At 45.6% G+C, this 20,830-nt stretch overlaps 1 protein-coding gene across 9 annotated transcripts in view; it reads right to left on the bottom strand.

Moving 5' to 3' along the window:
- ZNF462 (zinc finger protein 462) overlaps positions 1–20,830 on the bottom strand; it is a 144,576-nt gene that overhangs the window by 71,946 nt on the left and 51,800 nt on the right. For 4 of the 9 annotated variants that reach the window (XR_006210392.1, XM_042963824.1, XM_042963825.1 and 1 more), the window contains exons 1-2: positions 6,666–7,170; positions 508–6,122 (exon numbers count right to left, since the gene is read on the bottom strand). Coding sequence is in view for 8 of the 9 variants with exons in the window: in XM_042963824.1 (XP_042819758.1) it covers positions 508–6,122; positions 6,666–6,885 (5,835 nt within the window). In the remaining variant the exon portion in view is untranslated. Of the gene's footprint in view, positions 1–507; positions 6,123–6,665; positions 7,171–13,072; positions 13,153–20,830 lie in introns of those variants that run through there. The other 5 variants (XM_042963821.1, XM_042963822.1, XM_007094269.3 and 2 more) reach the window with 3 other exon arrangements.

The following is a 20,830-nucleotide window of genomic DNA, read 5'->3' as shown; positions in this document are numbered from 1 at the left end:
TTATCTGCTTTTGAGACCAATTTCAACTACGCAGGTGAGACGTTGCACAGCTGCGCCATTAGTGAACTTCTTGACCAAGACAAACAAACAAACAAAAATCTACTCCTGGAGATGTTAGGTTCATGTAGCCGACACTGCAGACCAAAACATGGCTGAGAGGTGCTAGTGACACCAAGAGACGGGCCCACAGCTGCCTTAGAGAGCGAGCGTTGTCGTGTAACTAGGCCTCAGATAAGGCTACTTGGCAGAAGGAAATACAGAGAAACCACCCCGACCCTCCCCTGGGGAGCCTCGGGAGGGGGGAGCAGGGAGGGGAACAGGCCGTGGGGAAGGGTGAGCACAGAATGGGGGATAATCAGGCTCGAAACGTTTAATTGACTTATTGAGCTCTCTGGCAAGCTAAGTCACTAGGAAGCCTGTAGCAGTCTGGCTGGCAACGAAGAAGTGCATGTGGGCACCAGTGATGAGAGGCCTCCTGGGGGAAGGGAAATCAAAACATATCCTTACCCTCTCTTGTTTGAAATCTGCAAAAGCACCATCTGCATATTTCTGCTTGCTCAAAAGCTGTTTCCTCCTCTCCTGACGTTTGGCACGCTTCTGGAATTCCTCATTGTGAATGTTCAAGTGTGAGGTCAGCTCCGCTGTGCTTTGCAGTTTGCTATCACAGTGCTTACACTGGTAGGCGGGGCTCTGCAAGCGGGGGCCGCTGCCCAGAATGACGAAGTCCCTCTTCAGGTCCCGACTGTGGTGGTCAGTGTAATGCATACACAGCAGCTCCGCCGTGCTGAAAGACAGCTTGAAGCACTTGACGCAGCGGAACGGGAGCCACTCGATCTCCTGGGCCTCGCCTCCCTCCACCTCGGCTTTCTCGAAGCTGCCTCTCTCCTCCTCTTCCATCAGCAGCGGCTTCTCGTGCTCGTCGGCGTAGACGGCGGTGAAGTAGCCGCCCAGCTTGCTGGCGTGCTGCTTCTTGGGGAACACCCCCGGGTGGCGCTTCATGTAATGGGACACGATGCCCTTCTTGCTGAAGGACTGGAAGGAGCACAGGGAGCACTTCTTCTTCTCCACGGCCCGCCGGAGCTCCTCGCTGAGCTGCGGGGAGTCGTCCTTGGGCGGGGACGGGATGATCACCTTGTTGGGCTTGTCGCTGATGGTCCTGGAGGCCGCCAGGCAGTGCGTGTAATAGGCGTCGATGTCGTGGCGCTTCTGGTAGTGGGCCGCCAGCCCTTTGCGGATGGGGTTGGTGTAGGCGCACAGGGCGCACTTGAAGAGGTTGTTCTTGCCCTCGGGCTGGGCTCGCACGTTGTTGTGCTTGATGCGGTAGTGCCTGGCGATGCCCTTCCTCGTGGAGCAGAAGTACTTGCACAGCTGGCAGCGGAACACCGTGTGGGAGACCAGGTGCGAGGTAGAGAAGTGAGACGTGGACACGGGCTCCTCTCCCACCTCCTCCTCGGTGACGGACACCTGGGAGGGGCTCACCTCAGTGGTCATCTCGGGCTCGAGGGAGACTGGCAGCTTCGGGGGCGACTGGGAAAACACATCAAATTCAGGCTGGTTGTGATACTTCTCGTAGTGGATTTTGAGCTTCTCCAAGGTACCGTGCGTGTACGGACACAGTTTGCAGCGGTAGGCGCCGTAGCCTTGCTTGAAGATCCTGCTCGTCTCCTCCACGTCGTTCTGGGCAATGTCGGCGGACTGCTCCACGTCGTGCACGAAGTCCTCGGCGGTCACCTTGATGGCCGGGTGTCGCTTCTGGTAATGGGTCAGGACGCCGTGGATGCGGGTGTTGATGTACGGGCAATGCCTGCATTTGTAGACGGCGCCCGGGTTGATGTCGATGTCCTGGGCGAAGTCGGCAGCCTTCACCTTCATGCCAGGGTGCTTCTTCCCATAGTGGGTGAGGAGGCCGTGCAGGTTGTTATACTCGGACTGGCACACGGTGCACTGGTATGGGGTGGACGATATGGCGGGGTTGGCGGAGGCCAGCTGGATGCTTTTCTCGGGGGAAAGCCGGGCGTCCTCTGGGCATTCGGCGTCCTGCTCGGGGAGCGGAGCGGGCATACTGTTGTCACAATTCAAGGGGCCCACCAGCTCTTCGGACGGAGGGATGACATTCTCGACGGCGTCTTTCTCCTTGATGATATCCAGCAGCACCGACTCGTCACCGTTCATGGCCCAGGGATGGAATGCTTGGTAGTGATTGGTGATGTCCCAGATGGACATGGCCTCGAAAACACAGTCTCGGCATCTGTACGTTTTGGCTTCGGCGGGCATGGTGAGAGAGGGAGGGGATGGGTCGGGCCCAGCCCAGAGTTTGGTAGCCATGTAAGTATAGTCAACATAGTGCTCCGGATGCCTCCTCTGGTAATGTAGGAGCAAACCGCTGGGCTCTGTGTGGGAGTAGATGCACCACTCGCAGTGGTAGCCAGCTTCTATCGAGCCGTCTAGAAATGCCCACCGCATGATGGACGTGACTGTGGCCTTCAGGGCAGGGTGGTCTTTCTTGATATGCTTCCTCAGTGCATAGAAGTAGGGGGAGGTATACGAGCACTGCCTACACTTGAGCGCTCGCAGTTTGGTTTTGTCCCGCTCCACGGCAGAGGGGGCGACAAGCACACAGCTGGCAGGCTTCTTCTGGTTGCGGTCACAGAGGCTTCGGATGGTGGCCGTGTGTTGCCGGATCACGTCCGCGTTGGCCTTGAAGTCTCGGTGCTTCTTCTGATAGTGAATGAGTACACCTTTGACCGTCCGGTTCCCGTAATCACAGTGCTGGCAAAAGAACATCTCATTCTCCACAGGAGGGCCGTCTCTCTCAGAGCTGCTTCGGTTCAGCTGTTGCATGGGGGCGGGTGGCCGGGGGGAGCCTTGGGGCCCCTCGGACCCTCTCATCATTGCAGCTGTGGGAGGAGCCTGTCTGATATATTTGGCAGTAACCTTTATTTCTGGGTGTCTTTTCTGGTAGTGGACAAGCACTCCCACAACTGACCGATTGCTGTAGGAACAGTGTTTGCAGTAGTAAAGCTCAGTACTGAGGTCTGGTGGCGGGGGTTGTGGGGGGGGTGGGGAACCCATGTTGGACATTTTGGGAGACATTGGAGCACCCACCTCAAATGATAATTGAGAAAGGGCAGAGCCCCTGTCCACAGACACCATTCGCATGGTTTTCTGGATCCTAAAGTAGGAAGCCTTTTCTTCAGGGTGTTTCTTCTGATAATGAACCAAGACAGAATGCATGTTGGGGCTTGCGAACGAGCAAATGTCACAATCGTAAACGACAACAGTGTTAACTGAGGGGTCCTTCTGATTTTCACATTCTGGAGTAAAGGTCTTTGAAGGAGTGCTTTTATTAAATGTAGCTGGCAGACCGCCACCGCGAGCCACGGGAGTGGAAGTCGCCATGCTCTTGGGGGCCGAATTCAGAATCTCCCTCAGCGTCTGGGATTCCGTACTCAGCCCTTCCTGCTGCTCCACGACGTAGCTGGAAAATATCATCGCGTTGTTAATCTTCACCGTGGGATGCATTCTTTGGTAATGTGGCATCAGGCTTCGGACATTCGGGCTCGTGTAGGAACAAAACCGACACCGGTAGATCAGGTCCGAATGGTCGAAGTTGAGTACATTCATGGCTTCTGGGTGGTGTTCGCCGTAGTGCTGCTGCAGGTCTTCAAAGTTGGTGTAATCGATGTAGCATTCCAGGCACCTGTACACTGCACTGTGATCGTTGGGGTCCAAGATGTACCTAAAGCTGAATTTAATGTACGGGTGCATTCGTTGGTAGTGGGTGCTGACGCTCCGGGCAGATTTGTTGTTAAAGTCACAGTGTTTGCAATAGTAAAGCCTTCCGGAGTCACCAAAGTCTGTGTTCTCGCTATTGTGCTCGGTTCCGTAGATAGGAGTCTGGGTGTTCAGCAGAGCGGTGTTGGCAACCTGGTGATCTTTCATGTTTGCTGAGGAGCCGTAATAATCCTCTTCGTCTTCAGACAGGGTGAGCTCAATCTCCGCGCCGTTGGTGGCGTTGTAATCGTGGGTGACGCTTCTGAAGTTGGGCTCCTTCTGGGGCTCCCCGGCATCTCTCGCCCAGATCTGCTGGGCCGAGAAGGAAGTGGCCACCTCCAGGACTGGCTCCGTCGGCTCTTCTTCCCTGTCCAACTCCACCTCTATCTCCACTTCGTTGTCGTCCTCTTCCTCCTCGTCGTCCTCCACGTTGATCACCGCGTCCTCCTGCTGCTTCGTTTGGTTAATTTTGCTCTGCAGGTTGCTGGCTATCTCGTCAATCCTAGTTCTCTTCTTCACGGGCGATAAGTCGAGGGGAAAGTCATTGGCGAGCTTCCGGGAGGCCTTAGCTACAAAATTGTTCTTGGAGGACAACCCAAGAATTGAGGTCTGGCTTTTCTTCACAGTGTTGCTGGAAGAGGGGTGGCTGTCTGTCTCGCTTTCCAGTGGCAGGCTTGAGGGCTGCCCCTCGAATTTTGGCAAGTTGTCGCAGAACGAGTGTTTGTGCTGCTGATGGACTCGCAGCCCTTTCAGAGTCGTGGTGGAGTAACTACACATGGTGCACTTATAAGGGTGCAGGGGCGGGGCTGGCACGGGAGGCTGCGGCTGCTGCGTCGGTGCGGGCTGGGGCTGCGGCTGCGCCGGTACCTGGTGCGGCGGCTGTAGCTGCGGTGGCTGCGGCTGGGACGGAGGCGGCGGTGGCGGCGGCGGCGGCGGCGGTGGCTGTTGCTGCTGCAAGGGATCCAGCAGGACTCCCGACTTCCTCCCGTTGATGCTCGAGCCCTCGTAAGACACCACACCTTCATTCAGCGAAGAAGACATGCTCTCACTCTGGGAATTCACGGCATCCCAATCTGACGCTGTACCCGTGTGACACTGTTTGTGAGCGCCGAGTTTTAACGAGCTCTTGCAAGTAAACGGACACTCGTCACATTTATAGACGGCAGTCTTTCCGGACAAGTGGATGTTTTCTATGTGACGGGAGATGCTGCGTCGATGCATAGTGAGGAAAGGACAAAAGGGGCACTGGAACCTATTCATGAACCTTCGGAACGGAATCCCCTTGGTCTCCAACAATTTGTTGCCATCTGAGCCCATCAGCTGCTCCGCAGACATGCCGGAAGTCTGGTGATCCATGGCATTTAAGCCATTCTCGCTGTCTATTTCGTTCAACTCCTCATCAGAACTGGAGTCATTCAGCATGCTGTTAGTTTCCAGGTCGGCAGAGGAGTTGGTCATGTCAGCCATCCCGTAACGCGATCTCTCCGCCAAGTTAACCAGGCCAGAGTTGTGAGGGGACTTCGGCTTCATCTGCGGGTAAGACACGGGTGAAAACTTGGAAGCGGACGAGGAATTGGGTCTCATGATGGAGTTACTGATGGAGCCGCGGAAGTTGGAGACGTTAGCGCTGGGCATCTCCCGGCTGGCAGCATTCATGGACAGATAGGTGGAATTGGAAGTGGGGCTGGGGGCGCTTTTGTTCTGCACTTCGGGGAGGTTCGTCCCTTCTTGCTGCTGTCTGAGGCTGGAGAGGATCTTGACCATACTGCGATGCTTCTTCATCATGTGGTCGCACCAGCGTTCCCGGCGGGGGGTCTGGTAGCTGCACCACTCACAGCAAAAGTTGCCTCGAGACTTGGTCAAAGGCTTGACCATAGACTCCAAGATGCTGCGCTCCACGACCTCTGCCGGCAGTTCTTTGCAGGGGTCCTGCAGAGACACGGGTGGGACCACGGGGTCTGGCATTGGAGCAGGGGCAGGGAGGGGAGCCGTGGTCTCCTTCAAGTTGTTTTTGTGATACATTTTCTGATGCTTAATGATTCTTGCCCTCCTCGGTGACTTGTATGTGCAAAACTGGCAAGAGAAGACCTTTCCAAATCCCTCGTGCATCATGATATTATAATTTAAGGATCCGGGAACAGGGGGTCCCGCCGAACTCCCTTCAGCTTGAGCTCCGTGGACCTTCCTTGTGTGTTCGATGAGGAGGTTTTTTGACCTGAAGTAGCGGACGCAGAACTTGCATTGAAAAAACTTGTTTGTTGGTTTGGGATTAGGGGCAATATGCTGACCGTAATATCCTGGACTGTGGCCATAGTAGCTTCCGGTCCCCAGTGCGGTTGCATTTTGACCTAGAGAGAAAGCAGAAGGTAAATGAGAACAGAAAAGCAAACGAAAGAGAATTAAGAAATTCCATCATGCAAATCAATTTTTCTTTTCAGTTATTCTTCATCAATAAACATCACATTCAAAAGGCCTAACGTCTCGAGATGAGGCCCTGAAGAGTATTAACGAAGCACTGATGAACTAGACATATTGCTTCTCGCAGGTGAAGATACAGCGTTTGGCTTTAGCAACAATACTCACCTCATGGCCATTAATGTTCCCTATAGCTATAAAAACACAAGTTCCACACGCTGCGATATTCATTCTAGAATTTTACCAGACACTCTCTTGTCCTCCAAATCGAAAGGGAACTGAGAAACATAAAGAAGCTGAAAGGGCAATAACCTAGGATGCTCCAGAAGAGAAACATGATGCCCAGACCACAAAAATGGCTCCCAAGGAGCAATAAACTTTGACAAAGCCACACATATCAAGAACCATGGCTACAGGCTAAAAGTAGATGAGCACCATGAAATAAATCGGATATGCCGAGATTCTTCAAGATTTACCTGATAAATCCTCTGCGATCGCAAATTCGTCCTTTATAGAGGAATACTCCACCTCTGTCTGATTACTGGCATTCATGGACCCGGATCGTGGCTCGTTAGCATTGTCTTCAGCAACATCAGTTGGCTGCAGAAATGCCGTGTGGACATCCTGAATGTGCGCCTTGAGATCTTCATAAGACGGGGCTCTGAAGTCACAGCCATCGCACTGAAGCACCTCCATGATCTGGGCCTACCTTCTCACATTAGGAACCTGTGACAGAAGTCAGAACAAAGCCTCTTAAGAAATGCACTAACTGCATATCCCAAGTTGATGGGGCTACAAGTCCATTAACGGAAAAAATTCTAACATCGGCAGATTTCCGTTACTGAACTCTGCCAGTTGGAACACTGGCCAAAGACACGCAACCAGAGATAATAGGGACAATGTCCTTGACTCTGTAACTTCAAAGAAGGGGGGAAAGCCCAAATAAACATTTTCCAGTTTGATATAATAAACGTATCTTGAAATGCCATTTGTCAAGGAAACCCTTAAAAGTCTAACCATTTCAGTAGTTTCTGAATTTCTTGACTGAATTCAAATTTCTTGGTAAGTCAATACTGACTTTGATTCTGGCTTGGACCCATTTTTCTTTTGAACTAGACCCTTCTCAGAAGTAAAGAGGATTGTCTGTACAGAAGAAAGGACAAATTTCAATCTTCATTAGCTGTTTTTAAATTTTTTTTTTTTAACATTTATTTATTTTTGAGACAGAGAGAGACAGAGCATGAACGGGGGAGGGTCAGAGAGAGGGAGACACAGAATCGGAAGCAGGCTCCAGGCTCTGAGCTGTCAGCACAGAGCCCGACACGGGGCTCGAACCCACGGACCGTGAGATCACGACCTGAGCCGAAGTCGGCCGCTTAACCGACTGAGCCACCCAGGCGCCCCTCAATCTTCATTAGCTGTTTTAATATTCTAACACATTTCACCACCAAATGGTGAAACAGTATTGAAGTCTTGGAGTGGTGGTAGAGAGAGCTTTTATTATACCTTTTATCATTTGAATACCTTAACTGATATTGGGGTACACCTCTTTCCTCCTTTCCCCAAACAGTTTAGTCGTGTGTGTGTTTCATAAGCTAAATGGTTATTTTGCTTTTTACTACCTACCAATTATAACCTAACAGCTTCTCCAATCTAATTAGGTCATAAAGTATTTCTCATGAGATTCTCAAACAACCAACTTTATATGACAATCCAGTTTCTAGTTTAAAGTCGCACCTTGGTACCTCGATTTACATTAAGGTAACAGACACAGTTTTGAAGAGGGGCTTCTAAGTCATGACTTTCTCTTTTCCCACTTCTCTCCTTCACAAACATGAAGCATATGCTTGAACGCAAAAAACTGTGAACCTGATGTAGAGTCAAGCAAAACTTGCCCGGCTCCCTTCATTCTGGTATTCACTGTGTGACTGAAAGACATAGATGGCTTCACATTAATTCAATGGAAAGGCTCACCATTAAGAAGTTAAAAATGTATTAGAAGGTGCAGTTTGCCCTATCTTAATATATACCTTGAGTTGAGATACCCGGTTATTATCTTAATCGGTGAGTTAACTTCATTGGGCTCACCGCAAACTCTACTGAATCACCGTAATCTAGAACCAGATGTCCAAGAACTAAAGCTGTAGCCAAATCTCTCTATACTTTTATTGTACAGCAAGCTTCTATACTTTTCTGGCAAAAGGTAAATTGTTTCTGCAGGGGGAACAAAGTCTAGTGATATGTCAACGTGGAGAAAGGAGCCATTGCGGGCGGATTTTCTATGAAAGAATGCTCCTGCTGATAGCCTGCTAAAATAACTTCTGGCAAGTCGAGCTCTGGACAGACTGAGCTTGCAGAGTGAGACACAGATATTTACCTCCTCTTCTTTCACCCAGCAATTTATCCTTTTTCAATAAACACTGAACTGTGCACCAGAGTCTTTTCAGCTAACTAAGTCTCAATATTCCAGATACACAAGCTTTTATGCCTAAGCACCAACCCAAATTGTGTGGAAGAGGTTGCTATCAGCTCTGGATCAAATTACAGCAGTCACTGAGGCCCCACCCCACTTCTCCTTTCGCACAGTCCATTAGACCTGAAAACAAATTTTTCCATGGTGCAGACGACTCCTGCATTTAGAACACTTCACAGAAAAAAGCAGATCATCCAGTGTGCACTCCCCATCCCCCAAGCCTAGCCCTTTCATCTCAGCCAAACAAGCCACAGCTCTGCTGAATGTGTTTATCACACTTTCAAGAGATATGAGCTCCTGCGTCACTGAAGCTCTAAGACTCACTAAGCTGCCCTAGTCCTCTGAGCTTTAAGGAGCAGCCATTTTAGCTCAGAGCTTCTCCTCCGTGCACAACATGGCTTCTCTGGGATTCTGCTAGGCTGACAATCAGAAATGAGCAGTAGAAGAACAGGCTGGGCTCCTCCTATGCTCTTCTCCTCCCAACAAAGAATGAACTGTTTTCATTGCTTTCCGAAAGGCAGCACCTTTCTCCTCCTCAAATGTCATTCACCAAGATCTCGGAAGGTTCTTTTATCCCATGATTGATAAGCTTGTTCGTTAGTCCCAGCAGAGCACTGGTAATTGCAGGACGATATCCTGGACCAGACCCTGTTCCACAGGAGGATTTGGGGGTGGGTTGGGGGGACCTCCAGAATGCCTTGGCTTCTTGGGAGTCGTCCTTCCACACACAGAAGACATACCATCCGACTCTGCTTGCCAGATTCCAAAGTCTAATGACCTTTGTTAATCACCAGCCAGTCTGTCTGCATCAGCAGACCCTGCCAACAGACACACCCTTCAACACAAAGGCTGTAGCTATTCCTTTTAAAAGAGGTTCTCTGAAAGCTCCATTGTGTAGCCCGAGAGGAAAACAAAATCTCTTCCCTTCAAAACTTCAAGCCTTTAGAAATAATGCAACAAAAGGCTTTCTGCTGTGTGTCTTTCGGAAATTTTGAGACTGGTTTGCACAACATCAACAAAAATTCTGGTCCTGCACAAGGAAAGGAGGGCACCTTCAGCATTGAGTCATCCACCCGGAGATGAAATTCATCTCTCTGTGCAGTTCTCTTAATATCTTGGTGTCTTCTGAAGCTGTTATCAAGGATTCTAACTTCGCTGGATGCAAACACAAACCAACAGCCTCCTTGTTCTGCTACAAAGGAGATTAAAGGGTTAGGAGATCAGAAAAAAAAAAAAACCCACTGATTTGGAAAAAGAAGAGATGATGAAAGTGATTTCCTAATGGGTTCTAGCTTTAATGTTGTTGCAGTCTCTACCTCAAAAATAGCTCAGAGCCTTAGAAGAGGTTAATCTCCAGGCTGCCGAGAGAACCAGCGTCAGGTACAGCTGAATGGCCCTCAATCTGATGTCTGCATCACGCACGGAAATGAGGACGGAGCCTCCTTTGAAAGCCATTTTGCCTTTGTGTACACATTTCTCCTGAAGACGCTGACAGAAGAAAACAGAAATTTCCAGCAGGGCCTAAACAATCAAAAGAAACAGAAACTTGATGTGCTTATGAGACGGAGGGCACGCACACGTGCAAGAAGTGAGAGCAGGAGGAGAAGAAGGGAATGGGGGAGGCACACAGACAAAGAGAGCCGGACGTGAGGATGACCCATCCATCAACCAGACTATGTTTTCACAGCAGATGGTAATCCTCTGAGAAACCAACAACAAGGAAAGAGATGAGAAGTTAGCTCTGCGTATCTGCCTGTTTCATCCACCCAGCAAGAGGAGCAATACTGAAACACTAAACTAGACACTGATCTGCTACAAAATGATGATTTAAAGCTAAAAGCCCTGATCTCCTACCTACTTACTTCATTTAAAAACACAGTCATAATGAGATTAGCAATACTTTTTTTTTTTTTCCTCACTGACCCAATCAGCAAAAGCAAAAGCAAAAGAGGAAGCTTCAGAACTAACTAAAAAGAAATGCCATTTCAGAAGGTCCTGGGGTGAATCTACAAATCAAACAAGCCCCTCCATCTCCTGCCCCCAATGCAGGATTTCCAGGCCCCTCAAGGTCAAACGGGTGTCAATGACTAGACCCTAACACCACCCTCGATGAAAGCTGCCCTGGTAACATGGATTCATTCTCGAATAACCTAGTGCCTAAGTGATTAATCCTCTCAACACGCACGAAGCCCCTAGACCATTCTAATTATTCATTACTCTTCAGTACTACTTGTTATTGGTGACTGGTTTTGTTCCATTTACATTTCTAGTTTGGGGATTTCAAAAGGTGGGGTTTGGATGAGAAACCCTAAATCCAAATTTCCATATCTGATAAACTCCTAAAGACATATTTAAAGAAAACCCAGAGATCTTGCTCAGGATTTGGAATACACACAGGAGAATGGGGAGAGGGAGTTGCTCCGTCAATTACACTGCCTGCCCACCCACTTTCTGTGCTCAGAACCCCAGGGATCCATCATGCCTCCGCGAAGGCGAAAGGGGGCAGCTTTCCCACAGCTTGACTGCGTGTCCTTCCGGCTCATGGCCCAGACATACCTGGAGAGGGGGAGGCATCTTTGATGGCTCACAGTGTTCTTCCAACCCAGGTGACCATCAACCCTCGCCCAGGGCAGCTTGACGAACACGCTTCCCTAGGCCTGCATGGCCCAGGAGCAGAAACATGGTCTTCAAGTCAAAATCCCAACTGTCTCCAGGAAGTGCCCAAACTAACATGTGCAGGCCTTACCCAGATCAAACCTGTTCTCTGATGAAGGACTGTTGACCAGAAATAAAGCTGTGAGGCACCACAGCCACGGGGATTCAGTAGCAACTAATTATAACCTTCAAAGCCTTTGAGAAATAGAACCAGAGACACCATAAGGTGCTTTTCCTCTGTCCACTCCAGAAACCTAGTTTCATTTATAAGGCACTGAGCTCCCCAGTTCTCCGGAATCTCAAGTCTGATGAAAGGTTTTAGTTAGCACCTGTTGTTTGTGCTTCTCTTACTTTCCAATGAATGGAAAAACCAATTATCCAAGGCCTGGTAGTGGAATGCATAAACTCTGGAATAGTTCAGCTAGAAAAACAGAAACATCAAGAACCTAAAGATCATTCCACAAATACATTTGCAGATCAGAAAAGGCTGATACAATGAGGTCAAGGAGCTATGGCATGTGTCAGGACATTAACATTTCTAATTATGAGCCCCGGCACTACCATGGTTTGGTAGGAAGGAAGGACTTTCATGCTTAGGCTGAAAAATGGGGGGAAACCACTAATTCATCCACTTGAGAATGTGGGCTGCTGTTCTTAAAGCAAGGCGTATTCTACATCACTACTTATCATTTACCCTTGTCGTGGTCAAAGTGGGAGTTCTAGTAATTTAAAAATCTTTTAAAGCATCTTTACAAACAGGACTGGACTGAGAAATTGACGTAAAACTTCCTTTCAGGACCGAGAACAGTAGTGATAGGATCAAACTGACAAATACAAATATGGAATCTCTGTGTGTGTGTGTGTGTAATAATTAATTTTATTGATTTAATTTGACCTCAGAGATGGGTGTGTGCCCTCCAAATTTAACAGGGACTCTGTCTATTAGAGCAGAATCAGCACCTTCCAAGTAAGTCCAAATGATTTATGTACTCCTCCCATGTTCTAGTTAAAAATAAATAAATAAACCCACAAAATAAACCAACAAAGAACTTCTGACAACAAACTACCTCCATCGATCCCACAGCATTTGGTACTACCATAGATCCTGGCTCACCATGTGGTGTCTTCAAATGTCCTATCAAATGTTTATACTGTTTGCTACATGATCTAAGCAGTTCTGTGTACTCTTGGCAATTCACCACACTAATGAAAGGTTTAACATATCAGGGAGGATAAATAATTAAGGAATTCAGAAGGGAGACACAGCTGTTCTTCAAAACCAAATTTTCAGAAGAGAAAGGATTAATTTGCAATCACATATGTAACCCCCAATATGATACTGAATTTAAATAGTAGCAGAGAAATACCATGAGACCCTGAGTCCTGCCAATGTACGTAGCCTCTGTTCTGTGTGGTCAGCCCGGTCCATCTGTGGACCTCGCACATGAGCACAAGTCTGAAGCAGGCAATCTGCAGATGAATAGCCCACTCAATCTCTGGCCCACGATGGTACGTTTCAGGGTATCTCTCGCTTCAGCTTTGTTCTGTGTAAAGTTTGCAAGTATCACCGGACATGTTGAGTAATATTTCATAACAGACACCTTTGGGATCATCATTAAAATGAGATGAGCATCTAGGGATACAATCTAAATGACTAAAAAACTGTCAGATATGTAAATAAGAAGCAATTCTGGCTGAGTGACCTGTTATGAAAGCAGGTAGTGAGTGTCTAACACAGAAAGAGATAGTACATACCTTCTGGAGAATTCATGCATTCCTTTGCAATGATATAAGGCTAATTGAGGCCAACAGGCCAATCGGCAGCCTGCCAGCTCTCCTGTCCTTAGAAAAGGAAGCGTGTGATTTGAACAAGGAGATAAAAGAGGAGAGAAGGGACTAGAAAAGAAAGGGAGGAAGCAGGGTGGTATCTCAGTAGCTTTAGACTTCATTGTCTGTGAAGGGGGACCTGCAGTTCGCTAGATAACTCTAATTCTGAGAAGTGTCCTGACAATATTCTCCTTGAGAAACAAAACAAACCAAGACGCCTCCTCACACTAAAATTCTCAAAACACAACCGTGACAAACACGATCTCAGCTCATCTTGTTCTTCCACATGACGGAAAGCCATTCTCGGTGTTGAATGAATTCTCTGAAATGTCATGGGCCCATCAGGAAGTTCCTTGGAAACTTTGAAGCCACTCTTGCCCCCGCACTGAGAACAAGAGATAACGGATTTCTCTCCTGGAGAGCCAGTCCTCACCCAAACGGCAGAGACAGAAAATCACGGTGTTCCTTTATAGACTCTTCAGAATGCTGGCTGGGTTTCTACAGACACTTTTCACACTACAAGAACTCTCATTATAAAAATTGTAAAATTAAAGGGAAGTTGCAGATATGCTGCTGGGTCTTCATTACAGAACTGATTAAGACGCAGAGTAAGCAGAAGCTGCAGTAAAACTCATCTTGCACCTCAGGAAAGACCAACCCATGCATCGAGTACCTCCTCTGTGGGTTTGAAAGCTTGACTGACCTCAGGCGTTGGGTATGCCTTCATGGCCGTAACTGTTTCTGGCACAGAAGGTCTGGCCAACCACACAAAGTCTAAATTCCACAGTTTCAGTGAATGGCTCTAGAAACCATTTTAACAATTCACCTTGTTCTCTATTACCACTCAGAGAAAAACAAATCAAAACCAAAAACTGGGGTATGGCTGTTGACTTGTGGAGGGTAGAAGAAAGCTTTGCTGCAAGAACTCTTTTATTTGGGGAAAAGCCCGCAAGAATCCCAATCTAATGCCTCAGAGACTCATTCATTGCCTTATGTATATGGTTTGCTCACAAAATTCAGACAAGTCGCTTCTTTTACATGCGAATTTGTCCAAGTTTGCTCATACCAGTATGGCACACAAGGGCCAGATCCAAGCACTGCAATGACCTTCCCAGCCTAACTTCTTATATCTGACAAAACTGACTATACAAGCCTGACACTTGGGTCTGTCTGTCTTTCTCCAAACCCTGCTTCCTGATCTAACTACCCCATCAGGATGAAAGCCCTAAGCAGATTGCTTTCTAGAAAGATAAACAATGGCTGGGCTTGTGTGGATCATGAACACTTCGAGATCCTCCTACCCAAGGACACTGTGAGCTGCCTTTTTTTCCCCCTTCTTAGCCTCCACCTATATAGCAGAAGCTATCAGACGCTGCTGTCCTCCCTCCTTAGTAAACTAACCAAATGACCCATTCATATTCATTGGTTGTTCCAACAAATTGATAGAATCTTATAATAGGAAACACACAGTATGTGTTTCTGTATGGAACTGGCAAATACCAGGAATTAGTAATGTTTTTTTAAAAAAAATGATAGGCAAGCAATTTCTTTTCCCTTGTAATCTCCAATCAACTTTCAGCAAGTAAGTTTACTCCTAAAAATCACTACCCCTCAAGAACTTCTAAACAGAAAGTTAAGACATTTGTTTGCCAAACCCAAGAGTAGGATTTATCACCATGTGAAAACACAAGAGTGCACCAGTACTCAGCCAAGCCCCACATTCCATAAAACCTTAATAATAAATCTCATTTTTGCCCAACAAATTTGGTTTTTTCAGCTTACTCACTATTGGGCTGCTCTAAAAAAAAAAAAAAAAAAAAAAAAAAAAAAAAAAAAAAAAAAAGATAGAAAGAAAAAAAAAGATAATACAGAAATGCCTAACCAGCAAGTAAAAAAATTTGTTCCCAGCAGGTGTGAGAACTCTGCCTGCCACCTTCACCTTAAGCAAGTCTTTCAAACCCTTTACTTGGGCATTTTGCTAAATGAAGAAATCAGATTATACAAAAAGGGAGGGTTGTATAAATTTTCCTTCTCATCTCTGAAAGACTTTTTTTGACTTAATTCACTCTTTTACTTTTATTACTATCCAGAAAATAAACGTCCAGTTTTGTATGGCTGACTCCTCATCACTGAAGTTCTATCCTCCAAGAGGCATTCCCTGACAACTCTAGCATTTGTCTACCTAACATTTGACCCCCATGAAAGTGAGCCCCCTCTCCACAATGCTCACCACACTCACTTTCTATCACATTCCGCTGCTTTACTTCCTTCACTGTTGACATGATTACCTATTTGTGGTCTGTCTCCCTCCTCTAGAACATAAGCACCCTGAGAGCAAGTCCATTCCTGTCTATTCATACTGGTATCTTCAGCACTGGGGACAGCTCACACAACGGGTTCAGCAAATGTGTTGAATGAATGGAAGAATCAGAGATTCTGAAGGATAAGATTCCAACCAAACATTAAAAGATTAGTCATGGGAGTTATATTCTTTTACTAACCCCATGTTATCACAGAGCAGCAGTGGTCCCAACCAGGGGCAATTTTGCCTCCCTCCCCCACTCCTCCACCACCACCATCAAAAACCCCAGTCCAAGAGTATTTGGCAGTATTGACAGACATTTTTGATTCTCACAACTGGAGGGTGGGGTGCAACTGGCATCTAATGGGTAGATGCCAAGGATTTTCCCCACCACAAAAGAACAATCTGGTCCAAAATGTCAATAGTGGAGAGGTTGGAAACCTTGTGACAAGAGGTCTGTGTTATTTTCAGTCTTTGTATATAACCCACCTGCTTTTGTAATCTTTCCAATGGGGTCCTGCCTGGGGATCTCTGACCGAGATGATCAGCAAATTCTCTCCCAGCACAAAGATTTTATGATGCTATGGTTCTAAATGACCTAGGTAGCCTTCAGGTCATAGATCACAAGTTTTTATAGTTTTATTTTTTTCTGATTTGGGTATTTTACTAAAAATTTCTCAAGAAAAATGTATGATTAAGATGAGTGTGGGGTGCCTGGTGGCTCAGTTGATTGAGCGTCCAACTTCAGCTCAGGTCACGATCTCACGGTTTGGGAGTCTGAGCCCCACATCGGGCTCACTGCTGTCAGCCCAGAGCCTGCTTCTGAACCTCTGTCCCCTTCTCTCTCTCCCCCTCCCCAACTCATTCTCTCCCTCTCTCTCTGTCTCTCTCTCGTCAAAAATAAACATTAAAAAAAAAAAAAAAACTTTAAAAAAAGGTAAGTGACTGGGCCACCTTTCTTTAGTGATAAGGCCCTTGCACTGTTGATGATCCCATGAGCTTTGAGCATAAGGGGTCAATGTCATTAACAGGGTCAAATTCAACACTTAACATGTGGCCTCCAACTAAAATTTCTGTGGAAAACACGATGCACATTTTCTCCTCTTTAATATGTAAAATTATCTTCTTTCAAAGTGATTGGGCCCCAGACTAGTCAAAATCACTCTTCCGAGGACAAGTAATGTGTTCCTTTGGTTCTTATACCCCCAGGGCCCAGCACAGGTCTGGTCCTGATGAGATTTACGGTATGCATGCATGTATACATGCCTACTTCCCAGGAGAAGATTCGCCGGTGGTACCAACCGATAGCCAAACTTTTAACAACCTAAGCAATTCCAGAGAACCTTCCATGACCAAAAGAACAAAACTTCACGCAATACAATACTTCTCCTCCACTCCAACTCATGCATGAAACTCAAGAAGCCACATCATGATAATTAGCTGCCTACTGGGGTACAAGGATTTCTAAGCCTTCTCTTATCCCTGATTTGAGTAAGTGACCATCATTCTTTTCCTCATCATCCATAGGGAAAGTGCTCTGGCTGCATCATTCCACCCATATAATTATAACACTGTTAAGCTCCGCTGAACTGATGTGACACTTGGCATCATCACCTGGGGCTATTCTTGAGACTACTTGGTTGCCTTCCCTCCACAAAAAAAAAAAAAAACAAAAAAAAACCTTTTAATTCTTGTTTGCAAAGATTCTAGAAAGCCTGAGGAAAAATTCTCCCCTATAGCTCAAAACTACATAAACATTTTCAGTGGAGGGAAGTATAACAAAATTAGGTAGGAGCAGAATTTCCTCTCCTTTGTTTCCCTGAAAATATTGAAACAATATATTACTCGTGCCTTCCTTAAGTCAAATTGAAGAATTCACTCTAAGAAGTTAATAACCTCTAGGCTCATAATGTCCACTAGAGAGGGGATCTTAAAGAACAGATAGTTCAACTTGGTCCAATGTCTTCACTTTTTAGATAGGGAAACTAAGATCTCACAAAAAAGAATCTGCACAAGGCTTATAAAACACAAATTCTCGGAAGCCAGAAAAAAAAAATACATCTTTTGAATTCCATCATTTGAAAGTTTGAGTAAAGGCACTCTATAAATGTTACTCAGTTTGTTAATAGCTATTCACACTTAAAGTCCATGCCATGCCCCATATATTCTCACTAACAAGAGCTTTCATTCACTGGGAAGGCAGTCTCCAGAATAACCTCCAGTGTTTCCTCTGTTCTGAATTCTACACTCAGGAGAGTAACTGAAAAGGTGCAAAATCCATAGTCTGCAGTTTGACTGTTCAAAGACCTTCTTAGGCATGCAAACAGTGTGTTCCTACTTTGGAAACACATTTGGAAGACCGAAAGTTGCTGACAAAGGTATACACAGAAGAACAAGAGCTATAACACTGAATTATCTTTCTTCAGAATCCAACCTCATGGAATCAGAACAAGGTTACGTAGTAGCTTTATGCCTGCCAAATCTACCCCATGAGGAACATCGTCTTGTTTCTTATGGAAAATGTGCACTGCCAACAAAGTCACTGAAGAGGCTGGCTGAATGAGTCTTAAGGGTATCTGGAAATATCAGGGTCAGTTCTTTTAAAATGGGAAGGAGAAGAACAGTCAGTCCGACAAATGGCTGGCAAGGAAGCCAGTCTTCTCATAGCACATCTAGTGGTGGCTCAGACCAATAATTCCAGAACATTGTTGATACCAGATTTTACTTCAAGTTATATATTATATTCTGAAACCAGCCACAACGTGGAATATTTTACCACATTTGCATATATACGTATGCACGTATTTGTCATCTATTTATCTATATTCCTAGTAGACATCTATACTCCTGTATTGGATATTAAAAAAGCTAATGTAGGGGCCCCTGGGTGGCTCAGTCGGTTGGGCGGCCGACTTCAGCTCAGGTCATGCTCTCACGGTCCGGGAGTTCGAGCCCCGCGTCGGGCTCTGTGCTGACAGCTCAGAGCCGGGAGCCTGTTTCGGATTCTGTGTCTCCCTCTCTCTGACCCTCCCCCATTCATGCTCTGTCTCTCTCTGTCTCAAAAATAAATAAACGTTAAAAAAAAAATTAAAAAAAAAAAAAGCTAATGTATCAGAAAGGCTGGGAATCATCTTTAACTTTTTAAATATTCTCCATAAAGTGTCTCGTACAAAAGGTCGCTTATTGTAATGAAGAGAATGGCTTAGAGATCAAGAAGAAACTGAGATGTCTAAGTTTTTTCATGATTTCCTTTCAATACTGTTACACACATTTTGAAGGTCCAAGTAATTCCCATTACTTAGGACAATGATTCTCAAAGTGGGGTTCCTAGACCCAGCCCAGCCTCAGCATCACCAAAGAACTTGTTAGAAATGCAAGTTTTCACACTCCTCTCCAGACTTAATGTGTCAGAAACTCTGGGGGTGGCCCAGCAATCTGTATTTTAATAAGCCCTCGGGGTGATTCTGAGGCTCACTCAAGTCTTAAGATTAAGCTCAAATCCTTCTTCCTGTATGAAACCATCCCTAAGACCAACTCTACAATGGTCCTTCTCCAATGGATGGGGAACCTTACTAATAAATGCCGTTGATTGAATGAATACAATAATAGCTATAGAGTCTTCCAAGAGCCTAAGAGAGGACCAATGTTTACAAATATTTCACTTCTTTTTTGGCAATTAGTGGGAAAAGACTAAGTTGAGGAATCCAGCATCAGAAGCTATTAAGGGCACATTAAGAGGCAGAGTTCCTGTCTTTGAAACAGTGAATATTGTGGCCAATACAATGCTCAGATTGATGTTCATCTCCCTTAAAAACTTCCGAACAGTTCATGACATGATGTCCTTGATATTTGTAGAGAGGGATGTGGCGATCCACAAAGGAAAAAATTGTGGAGTACTTTATGCAGAAAATACTAAGAGCTCAGTAAATCCTCAAAACCCTAGACTCTTCCATGATAGGAGGCTTTCGGGATAAACAAAATCTTATTAGGAAACACCTCCAAACTTGGAGTGGTTATTTGATTTCGCACTAAAGCTAGAGTACAGGGCTAAATCTGCAGTAAGAATCAACATCTGAAAACACAGATGTGTTTGGAAATCCCTCAAAGGAAGGATGTGTGCTTTAAGCTAACCAAGGGACTCCCAGAAAAAAATGGTGGCTAATTGTCTCAAATTGCAAACAAAGGCTTGGCTGAAGGGAAAAAAAGAGGACAACATAAACAAAGGAAAAAAAAAAGTTTGGCAACACCAAAATGACAGATCAATGGGGCCCTCAAATCAAAAGCAGGACTTAAAGCTTAGATTCATAGAATTCAGAGATAAAATTTACCAACTGTGTCTTGCCCAGGAACCTAACCAGAGGACCACAGCAGACTACTCAAGGGGTATAGAAGTTAAAACGACCCATCAAGACCTAAACTCAGGCTCTGAACACAGAATTCAGCAGGACTTAAGGAGAAAATTTAAAGAGATATTACCTTTCCTACTTGGGGGCCAAGAGCAGGTTCAGACAGTTATGTTCCAATCAGAGATAAATTAGAAAAAAATGAGCTGAGGTTTAAAAAGAGAGAGAGAGAGAGAGAGAGAGAGAGAAACAGTATGGAAAAGACCAATGAATAATCTATTTTGAAAGAACAGGGCACAGATGAAAATTACACACAACAATTAACAGAGATACTATAAAAGAAGAGATCAAAGATAAGATGATAAGACATCAGAATGAGATGAAAGAGGAGCTGGCAATTGAAGAAAGAAACTGACAACAAAAATAGTATCATTGAAGAACCAATAAATATATTAAAGTAGTAACAGACAAATCCACAAACCAAAAACAAAGTTGATGATGTGGAAAACAGTCTTCAAAAACCTACACAAAGCACAGAGAAAAAGGACAAGTAGATGAAAGCAGGTAGAGAAGATGACAGATAAGAAGGTTTGAAAACAGAGATCCAACATACAGATAAAAGGTATTCTAGAAGTAGACAGCAAAACAAAACAGAGCAAAACAACATACACTCGAATCTGTGATAGAAAATAATTTTGTTGAAATAAAGAAATATCTGTGGTTTGGGGAAAATGTAACAGAGAATCATCAAAATTGAGACATCCTGGTAGTTACAGAATTTCAAAGATAAACAATGGAAGCTATAAAATCAAGATATTTTAATATTGGTCAATTATACGGGGGAAAGTCTGGACTTTGTGACAGGAACATTCAATGACAGAGAAGTGAAGGGATGTCTACAGAGGCTTGATTGAGAAAGAGAGAGGAGCATGTTGAGTAAGTTCCCAACTAACTTTGCAACCATGTTTAAAAGTAGTAAGAAAGCATTTTCAATCAGCAGTCAAGGAATGCAGCACTTACTAATAACTCTCCTTCAATATC

This window comes from Panthera tigris, chromosome D4, assembly GCF_018350195.1.
Source record: "Panthera tigris isolate Pti1 chromosome D4, P.tigris_Pti1_mat1.1, whole genome shotgun sequence".
NCBI classification, from domain to species: Eukaryota; Metazoa; Chordata; class Mammalia; order Carnivora; family Felidae; genus Panthera; species Panthera tigris.
The sequence above is the reverse complement of the archived record's forward strand: the minus strand, read 5'-3'. Positions and strand labels throughout refer to the sequence as shown.